The sequence below is a fragment of the Microcaecilia unicolor genome, chromosome 1, assembly GCF_901765095.1.
Source record: "Microcaecilia unicolor chromosome 1, aMicUni1.1, whole genome shotgun sequence".
Lineage (NCBI taxonomy): Eukaryota > Metazoa > Chordata > Amphibia > Gymnophiona > Siphonopidae > Microcaecilia > Microcaecilia unicolor.
The window spans coordinates 141,082,325-141,103,148 of record NC_044031.1 but is presented as its reverse complement, the minus strand read 5'-3'; the positions used below and the strand labels follow the sequence as shown (position 1 = coordinate 141,103,148).

Below are 20,824 nucleotides of genomic sequence, written 5' to 3'. Positions count from 1 at the left end.
AATGTGCATACAGGACAGCGCTTGTGTCTATGTACACATTAAAAAGGGGTATGTTCAGGGTATATCGAAGGTACTACACCTTTTATAACACTAGTATGTGCATACATCAACCATATGTGCACATATTTACACCTGAAACTAGGACTCACTTTTCTGGTGGATGGATTAGTGGTTTGTGCTGGGCAGTTGCTTGCAAATTCTTGGTTGCTGCTTATCAGTCTTCGTACTTCTCTGTCCTCTTACCTTGATCTTTCTTTGTTTACATTTTTTCTCTGCTCTGACCAGTGTCACTCTATCTTTTCTGTCTATATGTGTTATCTGCTGTTTGTGTGTCTGCCTGCCTGATCTTGCAGTATGTGTATGAGACTGCGTGTCTGGGTAAGCCTGAGTGTAGGGCCTGATGTTCACACTGGGTAGTGTGTCTGGCATGACTGCATTAATCAGTATAACTTTGTGTGGGTTCTGGCTTGGAGGGCAAGGCAACAGGAGGAGGAGGAGATGGCAAGTCCTGCAAAAGATAGGCCCCGAACTTAGTTCTTGTAATTGTCGGAGAACTAATACCTACAAATGTTTTGGTTTGATAAGGACATTATTCTCTGCCTATGCCAGGTTTTACTGTAACTTTCTTGCGCCATCCATCTTTCTCTCATTTTTCAAAAGCCTGCCTGTCCTTGCTGCAAAAAAGGATTCCCACAATATAATGCTGCCACTACTGAAGCAGAGGTCTAAAATGTCAAACATAGATTTGCCAAAAGAACTTCAGGACAGAGCTATTCAAAGGTACATTTCAAATGAAGGATATGAGAAAATTTCAATGTGTTTGAACATCCCATGGGGCACCAACGAATCAATCTTTGTAAAATATTTGAGGCAATGTATTGGTGGTGCTAATCAGGCCGTTCCATGGGTTAAGAAAACTGCAAGGAAGATCTTGTGTAGCCTAAGGTCACATTAAAAGAACTATAGAAATTTCTAGCTGAGACTGGGGGAAATATTGACTGTCCAACAGTTTCAAGACTACTTCGAACATGACCTGCATGGGAAGGTGGCAGGAGGGAAGTCACTACTGAAGACCAGTCAGTCATATGCGTTTGCAAAGAAACAGGTGACACAGCACACATGCGGGAGAAGGTTTTATGGTCTGATGAGACTCAAGTGGAACTTTTTGGTCTCAATGCTAAGTGATCTGTGTGATATAAAACACAGTCCACCACCTTGCTGACACTACACTAAAGCATAATCTCACGTCTTGGTCCCTTAGCCACCCTTATCCAATCACTAGATATCTTTTGCCACTTCTATGCAGATGACATCTTGCTTCTTTTTCCTACAGATCCATATTTCCCAGACATTTCTCCTCTTCAGAAATGTCTTACATCTATTGCTTCCTGGTAGTGGAATCACAAAATGGTCCTAAATCCACAAAAGACAGTAGCATGTTGGTTCACTGGGGGTCCCTCTATACCTACCTTATCTATTTGCCTTATGGGAACAGATATTCTTCCAGTAAATTCCTTTTATTACCTAGGTGTATTTTATTTTGTTACATTTGTACCCCGCGCTTTCCCACTCATGGCAGGCTCAATGCGGCAGGCAATGGAGGGTTAAGTGACTTGCCCAGAGTCACAAGGAGCTGCCTGTGCCGGAAATCGAACTCAGTTCCTCAGTTCCCCAGGACCAAAGTCCACCACCCTAACCACTAGGCCACTCCTCCACTCCAATAGTAACTTTAGATTCCCATCTCTCTTTTGACCAACATATCTCATCCATTTGTAAAACTGTTTTCTTTTCCCATTTTACACCAATTACACTCTGTTCAATTTTACTTTGCCTTCCAATCCTTGCACTCTTCTATACTGTCCCTCTTAGTGTCAAGGCTTGACTATTCCAACATCATATATCTAGACTGCCCCCATTTTCAAATAAAAAATTGCAATCCCTTCAAAACATGGAAATTATACTCCTTTGTCATGCTTGCCATTTCAATGGCTCATCACCACTGTTTGAGAATCACCTCTGGTTGCCAATTGAACAGAGGGTCATCTTCAAGCTTCTTTTACTCTCAAGGCTTTTCAATTTGGTCTCCCCAGTTATCTCACTACTCCTTACTCTCCAGCTCGTATTCTGAGATCCCTTGATGACCATCAACTGATTCTTCCTGGCTCTAAAAAGACCAGCTTGGAATGCACTTGTCACTCTGTTTTCTTCTTTGCTGTACCCCACCGTTGGAACTCATTCCCAAAGGATATCTGCAGGGAACTGTCTTGGGACAAATTCAAGAAAGCTCTAGAAACTTGGCTTTACAAATCGGCTTTTAATTGTAATCAATTGTCCAGTGCCCACACTCATTCTCAGGAGTACCCTATTTCTTTTCTTCCCCTTGTCCTCCCCTACCCCTTCCTCTTTCCTATCTTTCAGTCCTTTCCTTCTGTCTTCCTTTGGTATGAATGTTACTCCCTATTTTCTTTCCTGTATTATTTTTTGTAGTTTATTTCCCTTTCTACGATTTTAATTTTTGTGTAAACTGCTTTGATCTGCTCGGTTTGGTAAAGGCGGTATATCAAATACCAATAAACTAAACTAAACTTGAGCAGCTTGATTCTTCACCCACAAGTGTTCATATCAGATCAACAACTGATGCGAAACAGGGGGACTCTAATTTATTACAGGCCTTAAGACAATTTTTTGAAACAGAGAGAACTGTAGGTTTCCTATCACAAAAGGTGTGAAGCGTAATGCAATCAAGATTTTTTGGTTTCTAATTACTCCTTGAATGTTTCTACAATTGTTGTTTACTGTTGAAAAGTGTTCAGTTTGTGGTATAGACAAGTGAAGCGTTTTGAACAGCAGAATGTGAAAAAACAGCGAAGGTGATGAAGACTTTTCAGGGCAATATATTTCCATGGCCTACTCCCCCCCCAACCCCCAAAACGAGGATCTTTATACTCTATGATGCAGATTTCTTAGAAGGCCAGGCATATATGGCTCCTTTGCTCTAAAGTAATCCAGTATGGACACCCTGTTGTCAGGTAGTGTACTGCCCATGTTACCATTCTGAAATATCAGCTAGCTAAATATTAGATCCCAAAATTGACCATAGGTAATTCAAATACAATATATATAAAACAAACCCCGGTCTAAAAAATGCAGTCACAGAGGGAGTGAACGAGAAATACACATGTATGTTATATATACACCACTCAAACCAATAATGGCATATATATTTAATATAACCTAAATATTTTTTGTGTGAAGGAAGTGGTCTCAGAGTATAAACTCACCCAAGTGAGGATACACAAAGCGTTTTATGTCTCTAAGGGTGGACAAGTCTCTCAATCATTGAACCACTTCACAATTTTTCAATGTTTTATATCGTTAGCAAAGCCCTCAAGTGCTCAACATACAATAAAAATAAATTACCTAAACACACATATATATTTTATCAACCCACTCACAACCTCCGTGACAACTCGCAGGAGCACTTCACATCGTAATTAATGGAGATGTATGCTCCTATCAATATTTCTTCGAACAATTATTTCAATTTCAAATAATATAGGCACTTAGCTGGTGTGATGGTAGTCCACTCACTGTTACTTTAAGTCTGTATACTCCAGTCTCTGACTGCCGGTGGACCCACCTCTTAAACTTAAGAACTCTCAGCGTTCACAGTAAGGGATACTAACAGTCTTCATTCATTCTCCCATGTGAGAGAGGCACGCTTTTTTTGAGCTTATTTGTGATATATTACCTTTGGAAGTTCCTGACGAAGTGGACACGAAACCCTGCAGAGTTGGACTTGCAGAGATCATAGAGGATTATTAAGCTCTTCTTTTATAATACGGGAGAATGAATGAAGACTGTTAGTATCCCTTGCTGTGAACGCTGAGAGTTCTTAAGTTTAAGAGGTGGGTCCACCGGCAGTCAGAGACTGGAGTATACAGACTTAAAGTAACAGTGAGTGGACTACCATCACACCAGCTAAGTGCCTATATTATTTGAAATTGAAATAATTGTTCGAAGAAATATTGATAGGAGCATACATCTCCATTAATTACGATGTGAAGTGCTCCTGCGAGTTGTCACGGAGGTTGTGAGTGAGTTGATAAAATATATATGTGTGTTTAGGTAATTTATTTTTATTGTATGTTGAGCACTTGAGGGTTTTGCTCACGATATAAAACATTGAAAAATTGTGAAGTGGTTCAATGATTGAGAGACTTGTCCACCCTTAGAGACATAAAACGCTTTGCGTAGCCTCACTTGGGTGAGTTTATACTCTGAGACCACTTCCTTCACACAAAAAATATTTAGGTTATATTAAATATATATGCCATTATTGGTTTGAGTGGTGTATATATAACATACATGTGTATTTTGTTACTTTCTCGTTCACTCCCTGTGTGACTGCATTTTTTAGACCGGGGTTTGTTTTATATATACCATTCTGAAATATGACAACAGACCCAGCTCAGCACTCTGATGTTTCCTAACCCAACTCATTGCAGTTCCAGTTGTATGCAGCGTAGATCCTAATGAACCAGCATCCTTAGAATAGTCAGAACACCCATGACCCACCCATGGTCTCTCCCCCCCCCTCCCAACACACACACACATAAATGCCCCCTGTGCAGTTCCACATTAAACAATTTACACATGCACTTTATAAAACAGGATCATAACTCAGGCATATTAAGTGTAAAATAGTGCCATCTAGTGCTAGTTAAGGCCATTTACTGATTAAGTAATGAAGGGGCTCTTTTGCTAAAGCTTCGTGCGTTCTAAGCTTTAGTAAAAGGGTAAGTGGTATTATTCTATAACTACTTGCTCAATTGCACATATAACCGTACGTATCATTTATAGAATTAGAGGGTAAGTGCATTAGTGCCTTCTTTAGCACGGAATTCATTTGTAACAAGTAACACAGCCTATAAAGAATTCAAACCTGACTGCTATTGTCTCTCAGGCTCCTTTTCCTAATGAGCTGAAAAACAAAACCCAGTTTTGCTTATGCAACACATATCAATCTCCTCATCTGTGCTGCTTCCTCAAGAGGCTGGGACACTAATGGAGTACCAGAGAACCAATATTTGCTACCCAATTGATATGAGGGCAATTTTTAAAGACATTTCAGTGCTTAGAAAAGGGTTAACAGAAATGGTGCTTTGAAAAAGTGCCCACTGTGTATACAGATAGGGCTACGTGTGTGGAGTCAGAACACACACAATTGTACCTGCATATCAGGGAAGTGCTCCTGTGGGCAGATTTGGAAGGGACTGTGCACTTATATGCATACTTTGAGGTTTCTAAAATTGTCATGGAAAAAGCACCCTCACAAATAGTAAGTGCACATTTGTGTGCACACTAGTTCTAATTTTCAAACTGAAATTTGATACAAAGTCTGTAGACTTTACATATAGGCACATTATTTCAAAGCTGCCTCCTCTAAGAGGCAAAAAGCACTAATCCCCACTCTTTCCTCTTGCTCTCATTTCTGTATACACAGATCTGACCATCATTTACTAGATAAATTCAGATGAGGAGTGGCCTAGTGGTTAGGGTGGTGGACTTTGGTCCTGGGGAACTGAGGAACTGAGTTCAATTCCCACTTCAGGCACAGGCAGCTCCTTGTGACTCTGGGCAAGTCACTTAACCCTCCATTGCCCCATGTAAGCCGCATTGAGCCTGCCATGAGTGGGAAAGCGCGGGGTACAAATGTAACAAAAAAAAAAAATTAAAAAAATCATCAAGACTATCCTAGATAACAAAATGAGGGACTGTTCACTTGCTACCTGCCGAACCTCTTTTTCTGTCTGATTGCTTGAAAGGATATAGTGCAGGGTGTACCACAGGGACTTCAGCTGAGGATCCTCATCCCCAGCAAGAAGGTGATTCCTCCATACTTGCTCCGTGTCAAGGCCGTACCTGGAGAGAGCCCGCAGGCGCATCTTGGTGGCAATGTCCTTTTCGAAAGAACTGGCCTGCCCTTCCTCTGTACACTCATACAGATGTCTGCCACAAGCCCACATCAAAGACGTGGTGGGACTCCATGCCAAGGAAATCCTTTCGAACACGGTGAAGTCCGACATGGACCTATTTGGAGTCACAACCACCATGCGGTTCTGGCTGGTGGGGTGCCATGCAAATGAGGCAATACAGTTATCACAGGGCTGCACGCTCCTTTCAATGATCGTAGGCTCCGTCTCATCCCCAATAGGCGTCGGAGTATGCTGCATGTCATACAGTCGAATAATATTACTGTCCCTGGTTAAGGTAGCCAACAATCCTGTCCTAGTTGGGCACCAGGCCACTTTGGTCAAGGGCTTTGGTTGCTCTGTGAGGGTCAAAACTGGTTTTTCAAATTTACGAAGGTCCCATATGGCAACCTGGCCTTCAAAGAAGGAAGCCACGCGATCGTGGAAATATGGGTCCACAGTCACCCCTTGCACAGCTTTGGTGTTGACGAACATTTTTTGGCTGGTGTTCCTCAGGTCAAATATTGCCAGGTTACGATGCATCCCAGCTAAAAGCAACTTCTGGTCTCGTGGAAGCCAACAGAGAGAGAGGCAAGCATCATTCTGCCCCAGTTCATAAAGTGGTTTTGTAACTACTAAACCGGCCTCTGCATCGGTGGCTGAAAGCCTCACTTTTTCCATAGGAATTGCTACTTCTGGAGTGTATTTGCTGCTGATATCCCAAATCAAGACTGAAAAGTCCGCCCGGTGTTTATCTAGGCCTGCTGCAAGCCAATTACTTTCAAGGGGATTCCATGCTAAGGTGTTACACTGCCGGGCATGCTTGGGCACAAATTCTTTCCCTATCAGATCTTTGCATTTGGAGTTGTGATCTTGGCCAAGACCTGTGAGAACAACTCTACCGTTGGCTTGTCCAACTGCAAGAAGGCATTCCGGATCGTGCTTAGGATACCATGCCACACATTTCATGTAGGGTGTGTCCGAATTTATTGCCAGCAAAGTAGCTGTCGTTTCTTCTGAGAGCTGCAGGGAACCTGCTTTTAGCTCAGTGCTGGAGCTCACAGCAGACTCAATGTAATAGAGGCTCAGTTCCGAATCACAAACCACAAACCTGTTCACGTGATGTGGAGCCCACAGGATGTCAGGTTTGGAGCCACTCATGTCTGCAGCTGCAAGGTCCTGGGAGCGATCAGAGAGGTGATGCACGTTTCAAGCACACTTCATCTGGAAGAATCTGCAGGGAAAAAACCCTCCAGGTTAATTATTTCTCAACATAGAATCAGAAACTAGAAAATAAAAGCCCAGCATTTTTCAAGTTCTTTGGGGAAGAACTTGGCAATTTATATTGTACAGTGTACTCCAGGGATTCCCAAACATGTCCTGGGGGAACCCGTCAGGCAAGTTGTCAAGATATCCACAATGAATATTCATGAGACAGATTTACATACCAAGAAGGCAGTGTATACAAATTGATCTCATTGAAATTCATTGTGGCTATCCTAAAAACCTAACGGACTGGGGTTCCCCCAGGACTGGTTTCAGAACCCCTACATGGATGGTTCTCTAACAATATTACTAGTCTATATAGTTCCCAAATGTTCACTTATCTTTGTGTCAGAATGTTCGTGATCTCCTTGCTTGTAACTAAGATCACTGCAAGCATGCAAAATCACACACGTGTGGATTAGTGATTAGTATAATTTTCTTACAGACCCCATATAAAGTATTTTTAGCCATTTCTACAAAGACATATTAAGTGTCATCTTTCACCAGCCCCGCAATGGACAGAATTCATGATTTTTTCAACAGCACCTTCTGAGCTTGTTGACCTGTTCTTAGATCTTTTCTCTTTTTCAGACTTCTTAGTCCTTGAAAATATGTTCTAAATCTCTCTGCTTCTCATGCCTTCTTTGAATAATTAAGCTGAAATATTAAATGAATGTATCTATAAAGCCAATGCAGCTACTAAAATCTTTATCAATATCTGTGCATAGTGAGGCATTACAGTAAATAGTTAAATGTAATTAGTTTAGAACAAATCTCCCCAAACCTCACCTTCAAATGTTTCCCTCTGTCCTAACGTACGACAACAATATTATTACAGAAACGTCATGGGGCTCATCTTTGAAGCACATAGACTTACAAAGTTCCATAGGTTACTGTGAGGGGCATTTTTGATATGATGTCCAAGTCGGACTTTGCACATATTGCACTAAACACCCCAAATCCAAATAGAAAACATGACCATTTTCAAAACCGCAAAACGTCAATTTTTTTTCTTTTTAGAAAATACCATTTGTAACAAGTTTTTGTGCTCTGTACATTTATCTTTTTAGGTCATTTAGAGAAAAAAAAACATACAAGTGAAAAATGTAGAAAAGCAGGCCATTGTGATGTAGGAGGCGACCAGCATTTTTAGCAGACTGGTCCCCCAGACACCTCATGAGAGCAATGAGGCACCCTTGGGGCACTGCTGTGAACTTCATATAAATGCTCCCAGGTACATATCTCACCATTGCTCCTTTATCTTGTCTGCTGAGCCCTTCAAAACCCACTGCACACCGCAACAATAGCCATTATGCGTGAAGGGGGCACCTATATGTGGGTACAGTGAGTTTCTGGTGAGTCTTCGTGGGCTCACAGTTTCCACCAGAAGTGGAGGTATGGACATGGGTCCACCTGTCTACAGTGCACTGTTCCAAACACTAGACTACTCCAGGGACCTGCATGCTGATCTAATGGATCTGGCTATAACATCTGAGGCTGGTAATATTTTTAATCACATTTTTGGGGGGTGGGAGGGGGTCACTGGGGGAGGTCATCCCTGAATCCCTCCAGTGGTCATCTGGTCATTTAGGGCAACTTGTTATGCCTTATTTATTCTAAAAACAGGTCTAGACCAAAACGTTGGTGTTTTAGCCCTAGACATTTTCGATTTCTTCCATTATGGCTATAAAACATCCAAGACACCCTAATCCCATTCCCAACACACCTCCTTGTGATCTGGATGCACGGCAGATGAATTGCATAGATAAACATCTAATATTGCAATTAAACAACTGTGTTCGTGCTTGTAAAAAATTTGTAACTATGATTACTACTCAAGCACTCTATCTATGTTAACACCGTTTTTCTTTTTCTGTTTCAAAATTTAGACTTCAGATTTCCGGTGTGTTTATTATCTGACATAAACTACACCTCTCCGTTGTATATTTATATAGACAACGGGAATCCTCATTAGTCTTAATTATTAGAATTTTTTAAAAAGTTTTTTTCTTTCATATTAACTAAGCACTTATCTTTTGGCTTTTCCTTTGTTGGCTCTACAGTGCGCTTCTGTTTCGTAATTTCTTCGTCTGGAGCAATATCTTTAAAGTGCCAATTCTTGTGCCCTATAAATAGACAGCTTTTATTAATATTCCAACTGTGTTAACCCATTTATTTATATATATATTTTTTCTCTCAAGTACTCACAGTTATGACTTGTCGCTGTTGAGCTTCTCAGTCTTGTTTTTTCATAAGTGTGCCTCACAATGGCGCCGGTCACATGATTTTATGACGTCAGACGCCTTGAAGACTATTGTTTCCTGAACTTTCTTGGAACTTTCGAGAAATCTTGAGATTTCTAATCTGCCTTCCAAAAATTTTTTGAGGAAACGTTCTTTTAAGATGTTATAAGAAGTTATAAAAACACGTTCCACTCAATTTTATTATTTAATCCTGTGGGGTTTAAAGATTCAAGTCGATAAATCCAGCGTTGTTCTTTTTGCAGTAGTTTTCTGTCTCTATCTCCTCCTCGTATATTTAAAGGAACATGATCAATCACTACACATTCGTATTCCATGAATCCATGTCCATGGTCTAAACTATGTTGCACCAAAGGGGTTTCTCTCTTTTTAAACTTTAAGTTATGTTTATGATCACTCATTCTTGTTTTTAGGGATCTTTTTGTCTTTCCTACATATAATTTCTGACATGGGCATATTAAAATATATACTACATATATTGATTCACAATTCGTCTTATATCTAAGATCATATTCTTTCTCATTTAGGGGGTTCTTGAACTTATCAGTGGTTCTCATGATGTTACAATATTTACATTTCCCACATCTGGTGTGTCCCTGTGCGATAGTAACATGCTTTTCTCTTTTTTCTTGAAGTAGCTCTTTTAAGTTTTGGTTCCGAGTGTAGGCTATTCTGAGATTTTTATTACTGAATGCTGGATGCATTTGCATCAATCTCCGAACAGATTGAATCTAATACACAAACTTGTGTACTTCGCTATACGAATACTAACAACTACGTTGCAAAATGTATAAAACATAATTGGAGATTGATGCAAATGCATCCAGCATTCAGTAATAAAAATCTCAGAATAGCCTACACTCGGAACCAAAACTTAAAAGAGCTACTTCAAGAAAAAAGAGAAAAGCATGTTACTATCACACAGGGGCACACCAGATGTGGGAAATGTAAATATTGTAACATCATGAGAACCACTGATAAGTTCAAGAACCCCCTAAATGAGAAAGAATATGATCTTAGATATAAGACGAATTGTGAATCAATATATGTAGTATATATTTTAATATGCCCATGTCAGAAATTATATGTAGGAAAGACAAAAAGATCCCTAAAAACAAGAATGAGTGATCATAAACATAACTTAAAGTTTAAAAAGAGAGAAACCCCTTTGGTGCAACATAGTTTAGACCATGGACATGGATTCATGGAATACGAATGTGTAGTGATTGATCATGTTCCTTTAAATATACGAGGAGGAGATAGAGACAGAAAACTACTGCAAAAAGAACAACGCTGGATTTATAGACTTGAATCTTTAAACCCCACAGGATTAAATAATAAAATTGAGTGGAACGTGTTTTTATAACTTCTTATAAAATCTTAAAAGAACGTTTCCTCAAAAAATTTTTGGAAGGCAGATTAGAAATCTCAAGATTTCTCGAAAGTTCCAAGAAAGTTCAGGAAACAATAGTCTTCAAGGCGTCTGACGTCATAAAATCATGTGACCGGCGCCATTGTGAGGCACACTTATGAAAAAACAAGACTGAGAAGCTCAACAGCGACAAGTCATAACTGTGAGTACTTGAGAGAAAAAATATATATATAAATAAATGGGTTAACACAGTTGGAATATTAATAAAAGCTGTCTATTTATAGGGCACAAGAATTGGCACTTTAAAGATATTGCTCCAGACGAAGAAATTACGAAACAGAAGCGCACTGTAGAGCCAACAAAGGAAAAGCCAAAAGATAAGTGCTTAGTTAATATGAAAGAAAAAAACTTTTTAAAAAATTCTAATAATTAAGACTAATGAGGATTCCCGTTGTCTATATAAATATACAACGGAGAGGTGTAGTTTATGTCAGATAATAAACACACCGGAAATCTGAAGTCTAAATTTTGAAACAGAAAAAGAAAAACGGTGTTAACATAGATAGAGTGCTTGAGTAGTAATCATAGATAAACATCTGCAAAATAGGTTTTGAAAATACAGATTTGGATGGTTTGAGAAAAAAAAATGTCCAGATGCTGCCTTATGACACTTTTTGGGCATTTTTCTCTTTTGAAAATGAGCCCCTAAGTAATTTAAATCTAAGTGCTTTGAAAATATGCCTCTATAAGTATCCCACAAGCAACTGCCATGTGATATATTACAGAACAGCCCCAAATATACTCTGGTCGATATTCAGAATGATTTAACTGGCCAGAAACCACCGCTGACTGGTTACATAGCTTGTTCGGGGTATCTATCGGCTAATTTTCAGTGACACTTAACCAGTTATCACAGCTGAAAAGTAGCGGTTAGCGCCCAAGTGAAAACTGGTTATCTTGGTGGAGTTCCGTGGGCAGAGTCAGAACTTCCACTGGCCAGGGTAACCGCATAAATGGGACTGATTAAAACAATGTCCTATCTTTATGCAGCAACCCATGGCTGGTTAAGTTCTATATTTCATAATTTTTATTGGTTTATATTAAACTTAAACAGAAATATACTGTCAAGTGAAAAACAGCCAAAAAGAAAACATTTCTTACTTATTCTTTTAACATTACACTTTAAATGGCTTTCTTAGACCTCAATAATTTGGGGGGTTTAGAATAAGTGAAGTTACCTTTATATAACAATTTATAAGAAACTAATGACACCGTATTCTCAATCTATTATTATTTATCTCTAACGTTGTTTTGAATCTAGAAACAACTTAAGCTGATCAGGAACATAAAAGACGTTTTTGGTATTATTAAACCTCACAATACATTTACATGGATAGGCTAACAGAAAGGAACCTCCCAGTTCCACTGTTTTTAATCTCATTAAAAGAAACTGTTTTCGCTTTTGTTGAGTCTCTTTCGTTACATCTGGATACAACCATATTTTTTCTCCACCAAAATTGTGATTCGTTGATTTAAAGTAAAGTCTCATTACAGCATTCAAGTCCTGTTGGAAAAGAAAAGTCACCAACAAAGTTGCCCTTTCAGTGGCAGAGTCTATTGATTGTTCCAAAATCGCCGTTAGATTTCCCACATCTATTTCATTTCCAGATTGAACATTTACTGGCTCCTCTATTTTTTTAGTCGTATTTGGTATGAAGTAAATTTTATCTAATGGAGGAATCGCTTCTTGAGGATATTTTAAATTTTCTTTAAGGAATCTAGCGAATAATTCATGGGGAGAAACCCCACACAGTTTAGGAAAATTAAGCAGTCTCAAGTTCAATCTTCTATTATAGTTTTCGATATTTTCTAGTTTTCGTCTAATATCCACACTATCCTTTATCACGGCAACTTTAAATTCGTTTGTTTGGTCCCTCTCTTTTTGTAAGCTCTCAATTTTCTGTGAAAAATCTTGCTTATTCATATCAACAGCGTCCTTCAATTCTTGAATCTTATCACCTAAGGATTTTACCTCTCCCGATGAGTATTGAAGGGTTTTATCCATTTCTAGTAATTTCAGCCAAATTGTCTCTAGGTTAACCTCCGTTTCCTTCCCTGCAAGTTTAGATGTTATCGGTGAGTCAGTCACCCCACTGGAACCACGAACTTCCACCCTTCCGGTGTCCGTCAGTTTCTCCTGCCGACTCACACCAACTGCTGGGCTTGGAGGAATCTGAGAGAACGGCGGGGGGGAAAGAGATATTTCACATTCCGGCGAGAGTGCCGCTCCACCCGATACTCCCGCCAAGGAATCCACCCCGCTTACTGCTTGAGAAAGAGCGGGAAAGAAACGCTCCAAACCAGTTCTCGCTGGCGTGGACGTCCCGGTAGGTGGGGGAACCACCCGGACTGTTCCCTTTCTTTTAGAATGAGGCATATTTCCAAGAATAACAAAAGTTAGCTGAACTGGCTGGAGCAGTCTCTCTAGACGTCCGCTCTCGGCGCCATCTTGACACGCCCCCGGTTAAGTTCTGAATATCGACTTAACTGGCTATGTGTTAGCTGGCACTGCATAAACCAGATATTTAATGTCAAAGTCTGGATATGGCCTGGCACTGAATAGCCAGGAATAACACCGCCGCCGGCTGGATATTTACCCCTTTACGTTTATTTTGGAACTTGAAATACCACCTTTGTGTCAAAGCAAGCAAAACACGTTATAACTAAGAATTAAAATCAAAGAAACATAAGAACATAAGTGTCACCATACTGGGACAGATCGAAGGTCCATCAAGCCCAGTTTCCTGTTTCCAGCAGTGGCCAATCCAGGTCACAAGTACCTAGCAAGATCCTAGAACAATAAAACAGATTTTATGCTGCTTATCCTAGGAATAAGAGGTGGATTTTCCCAAGTCCATCTTAATAATGGCTTATGGACTTTTCTTTTAGGAAGATATCCAAACCTTTTTAAACCTATTAAGCTAACTGCTTTTACTACATTCTCTGGCAACGAATTCCAGAGTTTAATTACACGTTGAGTGAAGAAATATTTTCTCTGATTCATTTTAAATTTACTACTATGTAGCTTCATTGCGTGCCCCCTAGTCCTAGTATTTTTGGAAAGAGTAAACAAGCGATTCATGTCTACCCGTTCCACTCCACTCATTATTTTATAGACCTCTATCATATCTCCCCTCAGCCGAGAGGAAAGAAAAGATAAAATTACAACAAAGTCATCCCGGTTGTCTCTGCTGGCCCCCATACACATGCAATTCCAAAAGCCTGAGACAATAAACAGGCTTTAAGGTAGGCGCTAAACTTCAGATAAGAGGATTCACTTTGGAGTGAAACAGAGCGTTCCAAAGAAAGGGGGAATAGAGAAAAAGACTGAATGTCAGGTTGACAGAGGGCAGAGTCAACTTTTTCTAACTCCTCAACTACATGCTTTAATTAAACCTCTGTTGGTCTGTTGATTTATAACTTAGTAGCTCAAACTTTAATGCATGACAACTAACCTTACCCTGCTCTTGTATCAGCAAACCAGGCCTCTGAGAGGTGGTATATTATTTGTACGTAGGTGAAGAAAATATGGGAGTCCTAATTTCCTTCAATTTGTGAAGTTGCTTCTAATAGTTCAAGTCAGCCTAGCATATTTCAGAATCTCCCAACCCAAATTCTAACCTAATCCCAACACCTCCCCTGATTTTCATCTCACTATCACCATCTTAATGGAACTGAGCAGCAACACAACAAATTGTAGTAAGTTCTTTTACAGGGTATGTGCAGAGGGCATTTCCAGTAAGAATAATTTCATGTCTTATAGAATTTCAACACATAATAAGTGTTGCAATCTATCATGGACCTGTATCTTGAAAAGCTGTACAGTCCCACACTCACACCACATTTGCAAAGAACCTATTTATTTATTGGGCTTTATTAACGCCTTTATGAAGAGATTCACCCAAGTTACTCCTCTCACAAGGAAGATTCAAGACACTGTTATGGATGACTAGGATAGTAGCACGAATCTCTTCATAAAGGCGTTAATAAATCCCAATAAATAAATAAGTAAATTAATGTTCAAATAGATCAGCTGCATTATTCGAGATGTAGATGCCCAAATATCTCTTCCCCCCTCCGCTATGCAAAAGAGGAAAATGAAAGGAAATTTTGAGTTTTGGCATATTCGTCAATATGATTTCCGTTTTATCAACATTCGCTTTGAACCCTGAGCAATCAGCGAACATGCAGAGTTTGGTCAACATGGGGTTGTACAGAGCAATGCAGATTTTTCCTAAATACTAATGTATTGCCTGTTGTGAGAGTGCAGGTGAAAGGGGATCCGGGAAGGCACGAAGAAAGGGGATACAGGGAGCCGGGGAATCACAACGGGGCAGATTTCATGTGCACAACACCCACATTCAGAAAGCTGGGCTACCGGAGGCAGAGAGGTTGGCTGGGTTAAGGAAGAAGGGGAGGAACTACCAGTCCCAGAATCCTTCTCTTCCCCACCCGGCTGTGCAAGAGTTAAGGGAGGAGACAGAAGATTGGGAAATGGTCTCTGAGGAAGGTGATGAGGGCCAGCTGGAGAGGATGGGGGCGGGGGAAGTTGGAGAGAAGGATAAAATGGAGATTACTGAAGGGCTAGGGGAGGAACAGATGGAGACTGGAGCCCTGGCTCAAACCCAAAAAGCTGCTGTAAGAGGGTGGCTAGCTGTACCTTGGAGAGACTGGTGGAAGACCGGAGGAGAGAGGCTGAGGCACTGGGGGAAATCTCTACTAAAGAAGAAACAGGTGCAGCCTGTGGGAGAGAAAGAGAGCTGGGCACAATTGAAACCCCAGCCTGAACCAGGTGGGAATAAAGCTGTGTAACCGTGCTGTAAGAATGGGCAAGAAAGACTGTGTAAACTGTTTCATACTAAAAAGGTCTGGGCTGCAACCTACCAAGCTATTGGGTTTTTTCCTCTGATAATGTACTGTTCCCTAAGTGACGTAATCTGAGCTAAAGTGAAGTTATATGGACTGTTTTTGAACCTGAGTTTGAAGTTATATGGACTGTTTTTGAATCTGAATTTGACTGTGTTGAACCTGAATTGTGCTCTGGGCTGCTGGCCTAAACAACCTGGAGTGAAAGGTGTTTTGTTTGATTTGAAGCAAGAAAATAAAAGCTCTTACTTATAAACATTGGGCTTTGAATGTGCCTCTGTGAAAGGACCGGAGGAAGTCCTGGGAGTTCGCAGGGCTTGGAGCCAAAGCTCAGAGGAGCCAGATTGCTGTGGAGTGAAGGCAACAGTCATGTGGAGGAAGAGGCAGCTAAGCAGGGTCAAGTCTGGCTGGGTCCTGGATGGGTGACCCAGCTACACTGTGTATAACAGAATTTTATAGGATGCACTGCCCATCCTCACTGGCTCTATGGGCTGGATCAGTAAATGCTGCCCAAATCTAGTAGGGCTATACCAAATATTTGATTTCAATTCGACCCAAATAGTGCCTCGAATACATTATTCATATTTGGCCGAATAGCAATTTCAATTCGAATATGAGTAATCCTACTGAAATAAACACTCGGGCCCCTGTTTACAAAGCTGCATGGCAACACTGACACAGTCCATTTAAAGTAAAGGGGCTATGTATACGTTACCGCATCACCAGCCACTGGTGTAAACAGTGGGGTGGGTGTGGGGAGTTGATCTCTAATAGCACGTTGCTTCTTTTATAATTTGTTATGTTAAAGTTCAGTGCCCATTATTTGTACTTGGCCAAATAGTAAAATATGCTATTCAATACAGATCTAAAATCAAAGGCACCAAAAGATCTGCACTAAACTCATATTCTATAAAGGGAACTCTTGCCAAAACCTGGTGCAAATTCTGCCACGCAACCCAGGAATTCTGTAACACTACAACTAAATTTTGGGAATGTCCCTTTTGGGTTGCACATGAGACAGCGTGGGAGTGCAGCATTCTGGAATAGCACATATAGTTATGCTTAGTACTAGCTTCTTTGCCCACTGCTATTTCTTATAAAATTACTCATATGTAAAAGTACATGTGTCTGATGTAGGTGTATTCTGAGATAGAGGTACGATTTATAGATGTACTTTATAAAATATAAACGACTGCAGCTGTAAAGGTATGCAGGTGCTTTTTACCTACAATTTCTGCAGGATATGTGCCAGTATTTTAAGGACGAGTCTACGTGTCTTTACGAAATAGGTTGCAAATAGGCCATATCATTCCTATAAAAATGTCACTGGCTATCAGTACAATACAGGGCTAAATTCAAACCTATGTCTGATCTTCAAGGACATGGGCCAGAGTACTTGATGAACAGGACCTTCCTCTATGCAACAAGCCTTATCTGGAATAGCTCCCGTACTCTTGGGATGGTTAATGCAAGATGATCTCTACTTTAGGAAGCAGGCAAAAGCCTGGCTCTTCTTCCAAGCCTTTAATGGAAGAGGCAACTAACTAGTCACACACGCAAGGACTAACCCCAGCTGCACTCCTTGTCCACTCTTGCTCTACAAGTGATCATTTTCATCCACCTTTTCAAACTCCACATGCAAATTTTCCTTAAGTTAGAAAATAAGGGTGACTATACTGTTGTTACTGTATTTTATCTATATGTTCCACCTCTGCATATAACTTATGCTGCCTATTAACATGTTTTAATGTGTATTGTATCAACATTGTAAGCAGCATATAAACTATGCCATGTGTATAGATATCTGAATATGTTTACTTCTGTAATTGTTTGTTGCCTATGTACAGCTTCTTCTTGCTGTACACTGCCTTGGGTGAATTTCTTCAAAAAGGCAACTCATGAAACTAAATAAAATAGGACAATTTTTGCCCTGTCGATCAAGGCAACTTTTTATAAAATGACCCTCTTAAGCGACTTGCTACTAAGAATGCTATGACAACTTACCAAACCTATATTCATAATATAAAGTATCGAATGTATGTTATAACATAGTAACATAGTAAGTGTCAGCAGATGAAGACCTGAATAGTCCATCCAGTCTGCCCAACAGTCTCACTCATTCTCAATTCTAGATTGAATTAAAAATGAACATGATATTATATACTTTTTTTTTAAAATTTTCATTTGTACCCCGCGCTTTCCCACTCATGGCAGGCTCAATGCGGCTTACATATACAGGTACTTATTTGTACCTGGGGCAATGGAGGGTTAGGTGACTTGCCCAGAGTCATAAGGAGCTGTGCCTGAAGTGGCAATCGAACTCAGTTCCTCAGTTCCCCAGGACCAGAGTCCACCACCCTAACCACTAGGCCACTCCTCCATTCCTTGATCAAGGTCTTTCTTTGTTGTTTCAGGGCATAGACCATAGAAGTCCGCCCGGCTCTATCTTTATGTTCCAACTACAGGAGTTGCCATCAAAGCCTATTCGAATCTGAGATTGGGAGGCGGGGCTGGTGTTTGGGTGGTGGGGCTAGTTCTGGGCAAGACTTCTACGGTCTGTGTCCTGAAAATGGCAGATACAAATCAAGGTAAGGTATACACAAGAAGTAGCACATATGAGTTTATCTTGTTGGGCAGACTAGATGGACCGTGCAGGTCTTTTTTCTGCCGTCATCTACTATGTTACTATGTCTTGTCATTTGCGGGACGCAGACCGAAAAAGTCTGCCTAGCACTGTCCTCAAGTTCCAAATTACTAAAGTTTCTGTCAAAGCTCTCTCCAGCCCATCCTAAGCTGGATTACTATATGCGGGACTCAGACCGTACAAGCCAGCCCAGCATCGGCCTTAGCTGATATAGCCAGAGTTGCCATCTAATCACCACTTGACATGCAAACACATATGCAAACCTTTAAGCTTTGTTTTTAATACTATTCATTTTCTAATTAGAGATCCCGTGCTCATCCCATGCCACCTTGAATTCCACCACAGTTCTCTTCTCTACCATCTCCCTTGGGAGGGCAATCCAGGCATCAACCGCCCTCTCCGTGAAAAAGAATTTTCTTACATTACTCCTAAGTCTACCACCCTGCAACCTCAAATCATGTCTAGTTATACCATTTTCCCTTTCCTGGAAAATATTTGTTTCTATATTAATACCTTTCAAGTGGAACTGGTGCATGCAAATCTCTCTCATGAATATTCATTATGGATATCCCGAAAACCTAACTGGCTGGAGCAACTCCAACACCAGGCCCGGAAACCACTGGCCTAGTGGCTAGTGCAGTGCACTGCAAACCAAAGGATACAGGCCCAAGCCCCACTACAACTTTTTCCTTGTATATGTGATTCCTCCAGGACCTGAAAAAATACCTACCATACCTGAATGTACACTATTTCAATAACCTTAAGGCTTGCAGGTATCTTATGTATTTAGGTATGGTATAGGGTTATCCGGTTTTACTCGGACATGTCCTCTTTTTGAGGACATGGCCGGGCATCTGGGCGGGTTTTGTCAGCCTGCTCGTTTGTCCAGATTTGCAGATGAATGGGCAGGCTGGCAGGCAGACAGACAGGCGGGCCTCTGGGTGTCCTATCCTCCCCTTCCCTCCTTTACCTTAATATGGTGCCCTGGTGCTCTAGTGACGTCTTTGGGGCAGTAAAGAACCCCCTCTTTCCTGCCCGGTGCATCTGCAGACTGTCTTGCTCCCAGCACCGCTTCAAAATGGTTGCCGAGACTTCCGCATTAGTCTTGCAAGGTCACTAATTGAACTCTCGGCAGCCATTTTGAATCTGTGCTAGGAGCAAGAGAGCGTGCCAGGCAGGAAAGAGGGGGCTCTTTCCTGCTCTGAAAAGGCCACTAGACTACCAGGGCACTACAATAAGGTACAGGAGGAGAGGGGAGGGGTACTGAATGGATTCATGTGGGTGGAGGGAGGCTGGAAAATTGGGGAGGGGATATACATGGGGGACAGGGGGAATCTGGCTTTCTCTGGGGGGGGGGGGGGGGGGAATCAAAGTGACAGGGGTGGGTGGGGAATGTGATCTCTTTTTCCTTAGGGTGAATATGGTAACCCTAGTACAGTAGATATTTTTCTGTTTCTGGAAAGCTCAGATTTAAAAAAAAAGTTTAAGTGGGACTTGAACCCACCTCCCCTGGTCCACAGTATCAACCACCAGGCTACTCCTGTACCCTACTTGATGCTTTGTTCAGAATATCTGTAATACCTAAAGCTGACACAGTGGCTGGTTTTCCTTTCCAGTTTCACTTTCAGGGGAGAGAGAGGGGGCAGCAACCACTGGGGGATTAAGGAGGGGTCATGCCTTAATCTGTCCAGTTGACAACTGTTCAATTAGAGCAACTTTTTATAACTTGGACTTGACTGAAACAGGTCTAGATAAAAAAATATATCTTTCTTTTTTTAGACATGGACGTTTCTTCCTGTTTGAAAATACTTTGGGGCCCTCCCAAATCCTTATCACAACATGCTCCCTTGCTATAATCTGTAAAACTATTTGAATAGTTTTTTGTACTACTCCTGGCCATAGGCAGCACTGTCCATGGGTAACAACTGCACATCCTTACTCAAGATGGTTTACAATCCAAGTGGGCACCCTAATTAACAAGGAACGTCGACGGGAGAAGGAAAATATTAACTCTGGTTTGCACCGGTTCTTGGCCTATTATACTAACCATTATGCTTTATTATCCTATATACATATATTTTTTGCTATTATTGTAAATCCTTAGATTTAAACGGAGAACTTCATCCCCATGTATCGTCATTTGCACCCAGATATCAGCCTACTCCTATACCTGTTCAGGCACTGCTAGACTCACACACGAAACGATGGCCAGGTGGAGAAAATATAACCGAACAATCACCGGGACAGACAACAGTAATCAGCTCCGATCACTCTCTGCTTGCATTTGTTCTGTAAATAAATGAAAACGACCTCAGCGGGTGTCACACCCCCACATCTCCAATTCCCTTCTCCCGGGCCGCTAGAGCGTAACGGGACGACT

At 40.9% G+C, this 20,824-nt stretch overlaps 1 protein-coding gene across 2 annotated transcripts in view; it reads right to left on the bottom strand.

The window, feature by feature from the left end:
• The window catches only part of MIOS (meiosis regulator for oocyte development), a 97,236-nt gene extending 76,412 nt beyond the window's left edge, over positions 1-20,824 (bottom strand). The window contains exons 1-2 of one of the 2 annotated variants that reach the window (XM_030200963.1): positions 20,615-20,824; positions 5,834-7,209 (exon numbers count right to left, since the gene is read on the bottom strand). In XM_030200963.1, coding sequence (XP_030056823.1) covers positions 5,834-7,136 — 1,303 coding nt within the window. In that variant the 5' untranslated portion in view covers positions 7,137-7,209; positions 20,615-20,824. The remainder of the gene's footprint in view (positions 1-5,833; positions 7,210-20,614) is intronic. The other variant, XM_030200972.1, reaches the window with a different exon arrangement.